The 14,630-nt window shown below is 41.4% G+C and overlaps 1 protein-coding gene across 1 annotated transcript in view; it reads left to right on the top strand.

Annotated features, from left to right (window-relative positions):
* Window positions 1-14,630, top strand: part of LOC309700493 (uncharacterized protein) — a 2,098,293-nt gene that overhangs the window by 1,171,001 nt on the left and 912,662 nt on the right. Inside the window, exon 46 of the mRNA XM_082524046.1 lies at window positions 14,007-14,183. Coding sequence (XP_082380172.1) covers window positions 14,007-14,183 — 177 coding nt within the window. The remainder of the gene's footprint in view (window positions 1-14,006; window positions 14,184-14,630) is intronic.

Raw genomic sequence — 14,630 nt, 5'->3', positions numbered from 1 at the left:
CTACAATAAAACCTCCCCCAGCACAGAGAGGTTGGAGAGGTGGTCAGGATCAAAGGAATGGCTTCGATCCTACTGCTTGAACTAAGACTGTACAAATTTAAGAAACACAATGGCAACATTCAACAATTAGACTTAACAGTAACACCACCACTTTACTCTGTTCTACCTGTCACATCATTTTATCAGGAAACAAATATGCTCATGTTTTTACTATGTTTGTCTTGAAGATGTAAGAAGATCACATGGTGCTTTTTATTATTGTGTTGGTTTGTTTCCTGTCTCTTGGATGGAGCCCAGCTGTGCGTGGCCCCTGGGCCTGTGGTCAGAGTGTGTGCTGGATAATCCAGCCCAGGATGAGGCCAAACTGACATGGGATGAAATGTCTGTCACATAATTGAGCTTTGTGAGAAATGTACGACTTTAATGTGAAACATTCAGAGTTTTTTCTCTTGTTGTGTTTGAAGCAAAGTTACAGAGGTTTGATTACAGACACAGCTGAGAGTTTGTAATCTGTCATCATTTTAAAAGGTTTACATTTCTTCAGTATATCCACATTTGCAGCTGGTACCTCAACCTCCACTTGTCCAACACAACTGCTGTCCACTGCCTCCATGACATTGTGATTTTGCTGTTGGTCTTCTGTCAGATCTTCATCAATCACTTCTGCACGGGGCACACCTTCAGACTCTGCAGCTGCATAACGAAAGCCTGTAAGATAAAATTAGACATAAGGTAAATGTACACCAATATTCCAATGACAGGTGTGTGATTCATCTGGAAGTTATGTGCGGATTAGTGTACAGTGATAGCAATTTAGTATGTTTTTAGAGGGGGGGGGGGGTTGTTTACCTCCGATGGGTGCTCTTTTTCGCTTCGTTGCGTACGCCTTGAGTGCCGGTCCGAGTCTGATACAGGTATGTCGTCATTAGTGATGGGTCGTTCGCGAACGAAATGGCTCTTAGAGCCGGCTCTTTGACGTGAACGACGCGAGCCGGCTCCTTATCGCGAGCCGTCACGTGGGGTTTTTTTTTTTTTCTTTTCTCTCAGCCTCTCTCTCGCACTTTTTTTCCGCTTCACTCTGCACGCGAGCCTTGTGCTTTACGCTGGGCAGAGGGGGGAGGGGCGGTAGTTACACTCAGTAGCACAGGAACAGAGCCAGAGAGAGAGAAAGAGAGGCAGGGACAACAACATTAGAAAGGTATAGTAATCATCCACAACTATTTTCAGTTGCAGATGATAAAGGATTGAGAAAGTTTATTCATGCAGGTCCATATGACAGAGAATATGCATGTTCTTTTAGTTTTCATATTATAATTTATATTTAATTGTGTTGTGGTTTGCAGTGTTTTGTGTTCTTTTCACTTTAAATTTGTGAAAGGAAAAAGCTGAAAATTTAAATAGTTAAAACTTGAAATGTGAATAGTTGATTTTTGTATTATATGATTTATTTATTACATTTTATGTGGAGTGAATAAATAAAAGTATATTTACGGTGGCCCCTAGAGACAAAGCACATACAAACTTCAAATCACGTACGAACTCTGAAGCATGTACAAACTCCAAAACACGTAAAAACACGTAAAAACTCCAAAACACGTAAAAACACGTACAAACTCCGAAGCACATAAAAACTCAGAAGCATATAAAAACTCAAAACACGTACAAAAGACAACAGAAGTGCTCCAGGATGCTGGGCGCAGTGTTGAGCCTTTGTTATCTTGTGGCTACACAAGCCAGCAAGTACCAACGACCGGATTTGGTGTGTGGTAGTAACAGGTAAATGAACTTTTTTTTTAATTATTTGAATATATATATGAGTGCCTGTGTATAAATACACAAACAATACACACATGCTTTCAATTGTGTAATTTAAGTGATCTAGTAGCTCTGCTTTGGAAGTTCAGTTCATGCAAGAAATGTGTTTTGGAGTTTGTACGTGTTTTGTCTCTAGGGGCCACCGCATATATTTATATATAAACATATATAAATAAAACCACTTGTTTTTATGTTAGTAATTCCTTTTGTGCATAATTTTATATTATTGTTAATAATAAATTAATTAAAGCAACAAAACAACCTGAAGAGCCGGTTCGGAGCCGAAAGAGCCGGCTCTTTTTAGTGAGCCGAACCGAAAGAGCCGGTTCTAAAAAGAGCCGGAAATCCCATCACTAGTCGTCATGCCCCATGTGCAGTGTTGGTGCCCAGTCTGGATTTGTTACATCCATTTCATATGCTGGTTTGCCTGCAATAATGCCAAATCATAAGCTACTCAGTCGACATGATGTGGTTCTGCAGCATCACACATTAGCATGTTTTATCTCATTATCTATGACCTCAGCACATTGAAAATAACACTAAAAGCCTTTCAAGAGTGATATGAATTAATTTAGAACTCACCGGAAAGAAAATGCCGTGAGCAAACCAACAAAAAGCTGGGGATTGCAGAGAACTCGATATCCGCTCGTCTCACCGCTGCAATCCAAGCCTGACGTCTTTGTTTAGTAATATCGGATACATGGGATCCCTCACGTTGCCTCCAGGATGGAAAACGATGAAAAGAGAGCCCGTTATCCAGCTTCTTGCCTTCACGATCGTGTGATCTAACGTTGCAACCGACAACACAACACGTACGATCCATAGCTGAAATGGTATCCTTTGGCTGGCCTACTGTCATGGCGGAAGGGGGCGTGGCCCATCTCCCGTGACATCACGCTCCAAAGCCCTATAGGTGGGAAAATGTACCATGTCGACCAATCAAAAATGATATGGAAACATGACATTTGGTTGTTTAGCAAAAGGGGGAAGTTTTAGGAGTGACCGGCAAGAGAGAGCGAGTGAGCGAAAGAGAGAGAGAGTTTTGATACGTGAGAGATTTGTGACGTTTACCGTGTTTGGTCTCAAGTTAGTTTGTTGTCTTGTGTATTTAGTGTGTAGCTGTTGTTTTGTTTTGTGTGTCAGTTCTACTAGTGATCGTCACAGTTGCTGCCTTAAAGCCAACAAAGGCAGATTGCAGTGTAAACGCTGAGTGACACACCTGCTGTCAGACCTGCAGGTTTATCCCTGTGCTGTTCTCATATGTGTTAGAGTGACACAAACTATTGTTTGACACCTGATTGTTCTGTAAATAGTTTGAAATGATTATATGAAAAACGTCTGAGCCTTGGCTGCATTTTTTGGTAAATAGTACCATATAACTTTGTTGTTTGCAAAACGTGTGCGTATTTTTAAAAATGTACAATCTCTATTTGCATTTCAAGTTATGAAGATGATTCGTTAAACATGTGTGTGGTTTTTACAGTCAAAATATCACTTTCTACTTGTATTTTAAATTTTGTCTGAATTTAGATAAGTTGTGCTGATACAGTTGGTCAAAATGAGAAAATAACAGATTGGCAAGATAAACTGTTTTTAAAGGTAAAATATAGAGGCCACATCAAAAGTAGTCAAGAAGGGTTAAAGGCTAAAAGCAAAGTTGTCACCAAGTACTGTTTATATTTGTGTGTATTGCTGCAGCTTTTTTGAGTATTAATTTGGTGCCTTTGTGTGAAATAATGGTATTGTGAGTGATCCATATAGTCACAAAGAATAGCCACTTGTTTCTGTGCTACCAAAGTTCCCCGGCTTTCATTCAAAATGTGTTTATCGTCAGCACCTGCACATTAAACTACTTAAACATTATAAATGTCTTCAAGCTCACACTGAGGCCTGTGGGGTACTATCAGCCACTGAGACAGTACACACATTTATATGTGTTTGTATATGAATATTTCATACTTTAAGACTGCCTGTTTATTTAAGGGAGATGAACAAAATACATTGGAATTGTACAAAATAATATCATGGATGATAAATTAAATAGATTTTAAGTAGATGCTTGTGCATTCTTAAAGTCTTATATGTTGAACTGAACTATGTGATCTGTTCAAAGCCTTAATCTTAATTTGAAGTGAAATGTGCATTTTGAGTTTATACACTATGTATATAAGGCGACCGTTTCCTTTTGCAGTATTTTTGTGTGGTGTACTTTTCTATGTCTTAACAAAAGGGGAACAAAGGTGTTTAAGTTCACCTAGGATGATGTGTTTTAATTTTCACATGGTCTTGCTTGAATTTGACCCTGACAAAGGCGTATGAACTCTGTCAGCTGTTTGGAGTTTCCATTTTCTAAACTTCTACATTCTGAACCTTCTTCAGCTCTGAACAGATGATGAAACACTGAATGATTTCAAGCTCACACTTTGTCTAATAAACTTACATCTTTCATTCTTTATACAGATTGAGTGACTGTGGTTTGTCAGAGATCAGCTGTGATTATCTGGCAGCAGCACTGAAGTCCAACCCCTCCCATCTGAGAGAGCTGGACCTGAGCTCCAACAACAAGCTGCAGGATTCAGGAGTGAAGCATCTGTGTGGTTTCCTGGAGAGTCCAGGATGTGGACTTGAAACTCTGAGGTCAGTCAGCATGTTTTAGTTGTGCTGAGATGAATATGATGTGAAAGTTGTGCTGACACTAAACTGCAGACATCAGGCTGATATTATACTGATCCACACTGAGGATCTTCATGGTAAAGTCTGTTTTCTTCTTCTCTGGTTTAGTCCATTGACTGCAGCAGAACAATGTTCACATTTCAAACCTTCAAAGAAGAAGAAAAATCCTCCACTGGATAATTCACTGTGAAACTCTCCAACTTTTCATTCCACCTTAAAGTCTGTCTGACACTGAAATCCAAAGCAAAATGTGCGTTTGCTTTACAGACAGCAGTCCAACACAAACATACACACATCATCCAAAACACAGTCCAACATCCAAATCTCCTCCACTGCCAGCATGAATGATGGGAAAGAGAAGGAGGAACACTCTGACATTCAGGGTTAGAATGAGTTTCATGAAGCAGACTGTGAAGATCAAAGCTGCATTAGAAAGCTTACATGAATGAATGAGTGGACAGAAGTGGACAGAGATCATCTGAAGCACTTCAAAGGCTTTAAATCAGCACATTTCTCTTTATTCTTTATCAACTCTGTTAGTTTCTCTCAGTTTTCTGTGGAATGAAGCTAACAGCAGGCTAATAAGATGCTGACCAATAGGTTTCTATTAAAGGTTGTAATTTGTATATGAAAAAGTGCTTTGGCTCAGCAGGGATCAGCTTACAGGTAGAATACAGCTGCTGGATGGGATTAGCATGTCATAGCTATCTACCAAACTGCTAACTGGGGGATTTCAGGCCATCTATGGATCATTTTTGCTAACTGTTTATTCAGCTTAGGCTCACAGGGCTGCAGCCTGTGCCCTAGCTGTCATAGGGCAAGAGGCGTGGTCCACCTGCACAGGTGAGCAGTCCATCACAGGGCCAACAGAGAGAGACAGAGAAGCACTCTCTCACATCCACACCTACAGCCAATTTAGAAGCACCAATGAACCTAAGCAGCATTTCATTGGACTGTGGGAGAACATCCAACCTCCACAGAAAGGCCAACAAGCTTCAACCTACAACCTTCTTGCTTTAAGGCACTAGTGCGAACCACTTTTCCCCATTTCAGCCCAAATCCTGCATCTTCCTGTTTCTGACTCCAGGCCAGCTCCACTAACACTTTCTCATCAGACACTGCCACCTAGTGGAGGAAGTCTTAGTTCCATTTGAAGCTCCAGATGACAGTTAGTTCCTTTACAAAGAGGTGGAGGTGGTGGGGCCACAGCACCATCATCACTGAGTGCCATAGGACACTTAACCTTTGTTTCCATATGCTGGGAACTTCCTGTTGTTCCAAGGAGGACTGGAAAATGTGTGAAAATCTCCCAGTCAGTTCCTCACAGCACACTTCAATCATTTCCCTCCCACAGCATCAGGACCAGGGCTTTTTCTCTCTTTGTGTGGAAATCTCTTAGTGGGACCAAACACCTCATCAGTGGGACTCTCAGAGCTACCAGCCCTTTGCTACAATCACAAAGCTCTTCATTGAAATCAATGATATCAAAGCTGGAATCAAATGAGTCCAAGTCTTCTGCTGATTCAGCATCACATTCATCTTTGCTCCTTGTTCTGCATCCCCACCATGGACTTCATTCCTTTCCAAGCCAGCCTTGAGTGTCCTTTATTCAGCTCATCCTCTGCTTTACTTTTACACCTGATTTTAGCTGCTTTATCTCTCTTTCAACAAGTTTCTGTGCCTCAATCTTTTTCTTCTCTTCCTCATAACAAGACAGCTTCTTCTGCCTGAGAACATGTTGGAGTGATTTACTAATCCAGGGCTGCTTATTGGGGAAAATACTTCCTGTTTCCAAAGTAATCCCCATTTTTCCCAGAAAGAAATGTAAGTAGAAATCGATGATCTAAGTGAGAACATGAGCCTTTAACAATAGCAGCAAAATATCTCTCCAATCTCAATACTCCCTCTCTTGACCTCTGGAACACCAGAGGTCGCAATACATTGTGTTGGGTCACTCCTCGGCCCACTCAGCTGCTTCCATGTCCATCCATGGCATCGTGGACATCGGCGTCACCACTCCCGCTCTGACCCTCTCTAGCCGTCCTCTGGCTCAGCAAATCAGACAACCTCATGTCATCTAAGTGGCCCAGTAATAAACACCAGCTCCCCCTCGAGAACACTCCATGCGTAAGATTAGGTTTTTTCTGCGTCCCTCTCTTGTGGTCCATCATGCCTCGGGCCTCCAGGATCCTCACCCCCCTGTGGTCGCCGAGATCTTGTGTAAAGCAAACCAAACACCTTTTCCTGCACCTCCCTAACTTATCATCTTTGGGACTCTTTAATCAAAAGCCTGATCCTAATTATCTTCTTGACTTATTGACTTGTATTTATATATATTCTTCAACATTACTCATCATTTTAAAACTCTTAAAACGCTGCTTTCACGTCCCTGCATGCGTTTCCTGTCGCTTGCCTTATCTAATCATCAACATCCTGTACACAGAAGTCTCGCTGCTGCAAGGCCTCCACTCTGACCTAGAATCTCCTTTCACAAGAAAATCATTATAAGCGCCTATTCTACTAAAAGATCCAAAAAAACCAACCACTTTAATCAATTAAGTTTAAACATATAAGCAATTACTCCTGCATACATTTTATCACAGCTAAACGCTGCCTTGAAACAACTCCTGTGTGTTAAGATAAGATAAGATAGAACTTTATTAATCCCTCGGGTGGGTTCCTCTGGGAAATTCGACTTCCAAAAAGCACAGCAACGACCGAAGTTACAGTTACAGAATTGTTATATATATATATATATATATATATATATATATATATATATATATATATATACACACACACACACACACACACACACACACACATATATAAATACAGAGACAAATATAAATAAAATATACAAAGGGGATAAATAGAATAAATAGGAATAAAAAATAAAAATACAAGTGAATTGCACATTTCAAGTATTGAGTCTATTGCACTGTTGACTATTTACAAAAAGTATTGCACAAAAGGTATTGCACAGTGAGGTGCAGAGGCACTACAGCTTAGTTGTTCCCCCCTCCTTTGTCCTCCTGTTTCCCCTCCCTCTCCCCTCCAGAGAGGAGTTAAACAGTTTGATGACGTGTGGGACAAAGGAGTTTTTAAGTCTGTTAGTTCTTGTCTTTGGGAGAAGCAACCTGTCACTGAACAGACTCTTCTGGTTGTTTATGGCCGTGTGCAGAGGATGCCCAGCATTGTCCATAATGTCCATCAGTTTCTTTAATGTCCTTTTCTCTGCCACTGTCACCAGAGTGTCCAGCTTCATGCCGACCACAGAGCCAGCCCTCCTGATCAGTTTCTCCAGCCTGGATGAGTCCTTCTTTGCTGTGCTGCTCCCCCAGCACACCACAGCATAGAAAAGTACTCCAGCAACCACTGACTGGTAAAACATCCTCAGGAGCTTCCTGCAGATGTTAAAAGACCTCAGCCTCCTGAGGAAGTACAGTCGGCTTTGGGCTTTTTTATACAGGTACTCTGTGTTGCATGACCAGTCCAGTTTATTGTCCACCCACAGCCCGAGGTACTTGTACTTGTTGACCACCTCCACCTCCTCCCCCTCTATCTGAACTGGCAGTGGACCTTCTCTGGACCTCCCGAAGTCCACAACCAGTTCCTTAGTCTTTGAGGTGTTGAGTTGCAGGTGGTTTGTGTGACTCCATGCGACAAAGTTCCTCACCAGACTTCTGTACTCCTCTTCTTGATCATCCCAGATACACCCCATGATGGCCGTGTCATCTGCAAACTTCTGAATGTGGCATAATTCAGAGTTGTAGCAGAAGTCAGAGGTGTACAGGGTGAAGAGAAGAGGGGACAGCACAGTTCCCTGTGGTGCTCCTGTGCTGCTGACCACAGTGTCAGACGTGATGTCCTTCAGCCTGACGTACTGTGGTCTGTCGGTGAGGTAGTCAGAGTTAACACTAACTTCATTTTAAAACTCACATTTCCTATGTTATAGCCTGTTTTTGGTACAGCCTTTTTATTTCATCTTGCTCCTTTGATGTAACAATACCTTCTCATTCTAGTTTATCAGACTTAACCAAAATATATGCTTTCCTTCCTTTGGTCCTTCTCTAAAGCAAGAAACTCCTATTCAGTTCCTCTTTTCTGTCACTTGTTACAGGGCCAGCTCAAGTTCAGTTAAACGCTAAATTAATTTGAGGCCTTTTGCCTGGAATCAATACTGTCATGTGTGTTTATGGACTCTGTGTCTGTAAGCGTGTGCAATCCTTCAATAACTCATATCATCCTCACAGTAGATTGGCTAATCATAGCGCTAGCCAAAGGCTCGTGACCCACAAGAGACGAATTGAGCCACAACTCCCTTAAAGGCACAAAATGCAATATGTATAAAAAGTCATTTCTACGTATAAGCTCTCCCCTTTATCCTAAAAATAAATCTATGTAATATCTGTATGTGTGTCTTCTATTCATTAATGTAATTGTCAGTTATTTTCTCTCTTTATTTTACCTTCTTTTTGTTTACCTCTTTGTTTGTGACGTGGACATCCCTAAACCATCCTGAGTTCCGGCTTCAATTTCAACCCAATTGTACCCTCTATTCTCGCAGTCGAACTCGTCTGGGCTTCACCTTCCCACTGGCCCCTGTGCCCTTCTCTTAGTGTCCTTTGTTGTCTTGTGATCCCCAGCAAACACAGTCTGTTTCTTCTCTGTTTCTTCTCCGTTGCTCTTTTCAGTATTTTCCTTTTAGATTAAATCCCAGCCTGGCAAAATATCCCATTCAGTGTCTTTAAACAGTTATGTCACACTGTTCTTACCAGCCTGCAGTTCACCGTGCATTTTCCATCACGTGCTTTTCTTCCATGCTGCTGCTGGTATCGTCAGTGTAGTTTCAGTTGCACTGTCTTTTGCCTGCTGTTAATTCTTGAAGTCCACGATGTTCTGTCGGTCTTCATCAGGAGATTAACTGTCCTATGAGCTTCTTCTCAGGATCGGGACAAGTGGGAGGTCAAGCTGTAAAATTTTAAGCCAAAATCTGGCCTGTTTTCCTCCCAATTCTGTTAATCAATGGTTTTGTACTCAAGATTCTAGGTTGAAAGAAGTCCACCTGTATTGACACACTAAAGCATACAATTAATATCCTTTTCATTTCTTTTCTTAAAACCTCCATTTGCTTCATCTGCCTGGAGTTTAACTCGTATGTTTCTCTCTCTGTGTGCTCACTTGTCACAGTCAGTTCCTTTTATGGGCATGCAAAGTTCCTGTCACACACACCATTTCCTGTCAACCTTGCAGCTGCTCAGAACCATATTTTCTGTTTCTATCTCTCCTGTTTTGTTTTTTTTACAGGCTAATAAAACTCTTGTTTTACTAAGTCTTGATCTAAAACAATTCACCCTTATTTCACGCACACACTTCTAAATATACTAAATTCTTTGCGTTTGTCAGATCGTCTCACACACACACCGCCTTTTCTCTCACACTTCCACTTCTGCACTCACTCTACTATCAACTTTCATAGTGTTATTATTATTTATTATTTTGTACAAATCACACCCAATCACTCAAAACCTGCTACTCACAGCATTCACACACTTAAACTGTGACAAGAGTTGAGGAATATACTCACAACACGCTTTCCTAAGAGTATTTCAGACATGCCTTTCATAATCAGAAAGAGCAAGTCAAAGAAAACAATTGAAACCTCTATTAATTCTCACAGCACACACATAGAATAGGAAAAATAAAACACACCAGCATTTATTGCTGATGAGAGGTTACTCCTAAAAGTAATATGTTAGTCTTAAATATATACAGTGCACTCACTATATTTATATATCAAAACTCAGTCAATTACTATACATCCACTACGGCAACTCAAAACTTTATTTATAGCCCTCTAATGAACATAAATGGCGTCTTAAACACACACTCAACAATGTTTGCAGCAGTATTTGTAAAACCAACTGTGGTTTAAACAGTTCACTGCTGACTAATTTGCATTTTCACACTCACACACACACAGTCTAAAAATAGCTCCAGCACTGCCTCAGACTCCTTTCACACAGAGATCTCTTATTTTATATTACAAAGACGTCTTATATTTACAACCACTGTCACATCTGTCAGCTTTAGCGCCTAAACAATTTCGACAAATTTAAGTTAACGGTCCAACCGATAAAGTCCAACTTTTTTGTGATCAATTAACCAGTATCTGTCCAACAGTTTCTGGCCTCATCTCTAAAATCCCTAACTCAATTTAAAAGCGTCAACCAACCCAAACTTTGCCTGAAGCTCTATTTTTGGCATTTCACAGCCAAGGCTTACCCCGAAGTTTTAAGTTAAAGTTACACGCCCGAAGTCCAACTTCTGCTGGCCAAAAAAGCGCAGACTACCGTTCCAAACGGTAAGGAGACTCTAACTCCTAGTTATTCTGGAGTGCCCCAAGCTCCACAGTGACCAACTGACTATCCCTCTTCGAGGACAATGCCTAAGCGTCCTTGGCATTGGCAAGCGTTACCTCTGAGCACTGCGCTTCCTATCAGTCCAACTGATGTTCTTGAATAATTTATAATACTTTGGAACAACAGTAAAACAGCCAAAAAAGTGTAAGACTGAAGCAGGTCCAACCTTATAACCAATACGGGCTCCACCCCAAACAATAACCAAATTCCCTAATATACTAAAATCACTCAGCAGTCCAACTGCTTTCCACGGTCCAACCGTATTAAATCCTTTAGCGGTCCAACCGCATTCAATCATTTTTAGCAGTCCAACTGCATTAAATCCTCAGTACTGTCATGAGATTCTCATCAAAATCAAAGCAGACATTCCCCAGTAATTTCAGTGAGTAGACTTTAATTTGTAATGTCCAATTTGGCACACTTTGGAAATAATTCAACAGGTAGTGCCTTACCTTTGGATAAGCGGCTTAGAACAACAATGAGAAAAAGAGAGCTGATTATTAGCTCATCAAAACACAAAACAAAATCACAATGAATTATCGGTTAATTTCATTTAAAATAATTCATTAAGTATTTATGTACAATTCAAATTAGTTAATTACATATTTTGTTGGTTTGTTTTCTATTTTAATTATTTTACTGACACATTTAATGAATTATTTAATGATGTATTTATTTAATTCACGTTGCTACTCCTGGCCCTGCATCGCTGTTCATAAATACATTTTATTTGTCAGCTTCACCCATCAAAGTCAGGAGGCGGGGTTAATGCTGATCAAGTCAACACCATTGCTTTGGTCTGGTGGGCGTTCTTTTAGTGGGCTTTTCTCAATACTAAGTAGGCCTACACACCAGGGTTTGGACATGTGTGGACCCAAACTATACTTTTACCCTTTTTTGTGTGTCACCAAATACACTTTAATATTTTCTAGACAAGAATGTAGTGGCGTAATCTTTAACCTCTTTTGGCTCCAAACAGAAGTGACAGACTTGAGCAGGGTTCATTTAAAGGCTGACAGAAGTGGAGTGGTGACGGGGAGATGTTTGACAGGACAGTGTTTCAGCCTCCACAGGTTCATGTTGTGCTCCATCAGTCAGTGAAGATGAAGTCAGTGCTGACCAGGCTGTAGAGTGTGTGAGGGATGTGAATGAGGATGATGAAGATCTGATGATAGCAGATAAAAACAGGCTGCAGAGACTTTGAGCCATACAGGGCACACAGTGTGTGTACAGAACAGCTGAAATCATTATGGAGGCCTCACTGGAATATGGAAGCATCACAGTACAGCTTCAGTGAAGCATTAAAGTCTCTGATATGAGATGAGAAATGAAGCAGCCAGAGCTTTTTCATGAGTGGAAACCCACTGTGACTGTGAGCTGCTGCTACAGCCTCCAGATTAGCCAGCAGCTCATCCTGCTCAACATGGACCTGTGGTCAGAGTGTGTGCTGGATAATCCGGCCCAGGATGAGGCCAAACTGACATGGGATGAAATGTCTGTCACATAATTGAGCTTAGTGTAGTTTCATTTCTGCACAATTTAAAAACAACCAAAACTTTGTTCTGTCTTTTCTATGTTATACTGTAGACTTTCTTTGATACTGTGTCCAAAAGGAGCAGCTTTTACTTTGAAGGGGAGGCGTCTCTGTTTCCTCTTCAGGTTGGATGATGGAAGCAAATTAGTAGCTGTGTCCCAAAACGTCGGCTGCATCCTCCAGAGGCTGCATCCTCCAGAGGCTGCATTTGAAGACCGATTACATCACAGCCAGGCGATGAAGGCTGTCCGTATTTGTCGACTCCTTCAAATGTGCCCGACAAATGCGTCCTTCATTTCCCCGAATTTGAAGGATTCGTCGGGTGTGTCCTTCGTGGCCCACCATATCCCAGAATTCATATCCCAGCCAAATTTCAGCTGCCAACAATGGCATCAGCTACTAAGTTTTCAAATTACTCTTATTAATCTTTCTGGGTCACAAAATAAACTTTTAACATATTTTCAGGCGAGAAAGTAGCTGTGTAAACTTCAAATATCTGCTCGGTTTATCAAGACATCGCATATTTGCAAAAGTGTGCCGACGTTTTCGGAGACGTCTGTTACCCACCCGCTCGCTAGCAAGCCGGGGGGTTCAATGGTCACTCCAGCCGGCGAGAGCAGCGGACGCCCAGCTTCATCGTTTTCAGACCCCGCTCTTTCACTACTCAGGTTAAACATGATATATAAGTCACTCGGATAACTTAAAAATGTAATTGTTTGCCTTTTTTCTGTGTTTTATTTGTTCCGGAGTAAATCGGTTTGGCTGAGATCAAAGTTCCTCCGGGATTTTCACACTGCTGAATAAACGTTAAACAGGAAACTGATTAAACAGAAGTGTGAGACGGTCGAGAATTTACGCCAGTGTCCTGTTATATTTTAGATAGCAAGGAGCAGACGGCCGAGTTTATTAAACTCCACCAACACAGCGGTGACGCAAATCTGAAGGCTCGACCGTCCCATTTCACAGCCTCGCACTTCCAGCCTTTTCGGTCTTTGAAGGACCCGGCCCACGTAGACCGCGAATACCGGGTCCTCCGAAGGATGCAGCCGACGTTTTGGGACAAAGCTAGTGTGTGATGTTCTTTCAGTGTTGCACTTTGTAGACGCTCCCTGAGCACTGGTCTCACAGCCAGCTGCACATAGAGACCAGTGTTGTTAGTCCAGGTCAGAAGATGACTTGTTGGAATGAAAATGAGCTTGTAGTTTGTCTGCTTTAATAATGTGACTGGAAAAAGGTGTTGTACTTCAAATATGTCCATTTCTTTCACACTTCACCTTTAAAAGTGAAGCCTTGTGGTTCCTGGAAGGAAAAACACGACTTTTTCAAGTCTTTGTCCTGTTTTTATGAGAAATGTACGACTTTAATGTGAAACATTCAGAGTTTTTTCTCTTGTTGTGTTTGTTTGAAGCTGCTTCCTGTTGGCTTCAGCTGTTTGGAGTTTCCATTTTCTAAACTTCTACATTCTGAACCTTCTTCAGCTCTGAACAGATGATGAAACACTGAATGATTTCAAGCTCACACTTTGTCTAATAAACTTACATCTTTCATTCTTTATACAGATTGTGGGACTGTGGTTTGTCAGAGATCAGCTGTGATTATCTGGCAGCAGCACTGAAGTCCAACCCCTCCCATCTGAGACAGCTGGACCTGAGCAGGAACAACAAGCTGCAGGATTCAGGAGTGAAGCATCTGTGTGGTTTCCTGGAGAGTCCAGGATGTGGACTTGAAACTCTGAGGTCAGTCAGCATGTTTTAGTTGTGCTGAGATGAATATGATGTGAAAGTTGTGCTGACACTAAACTGCAGACATCAGGCTGATATTATACTGATCCACACTGAGGATCTTCATGGTAAAGTCTGTTTTCTTCTTCTCTGGTTTAGTCCATTGACTGCAGCAGAACAATGTTCACATTTCAAACAGTGAGACTCAACGTATGGCCCGCGGCCCACACGCGGCCTGCCCACCTTTCCTGATTCAGAGAGAGGGGACCCTGATTAACTGTGTAGTGTTCTTCCTCACAGTTCTAAGTATCAGACACAACAATGAATAATCCACAGCTGACTGTCTTTAGCAGGTCAAAGGTCACGGCACACAGCAGACAGTGGGAAATATTATAACTCTGATCATTTATCAGCACATATCCATATGTATAAAAACAAAGCTGACACTGTGAGACTTGATCA

Source organism: Aulonocara stuartgranti (assembly GCF_965226115.1).
Source record: "Aulonocara stuartgranti genome assembly, chromosome: 3".
In the NCBI taxonomy this organism is placed as follows: domain Eukaryota; kingdom Metazoa; phylum Chordata; class Actinopteri; order Cichliformes; family Cichlidae; genus Aulonocara; species Aulonocara stuartgranti.
The sequence above is the reverse complement of the archived record's forward strand: the minus strand, read 5'-3'. Positions and strand labels throughout refer to the sequence as shown.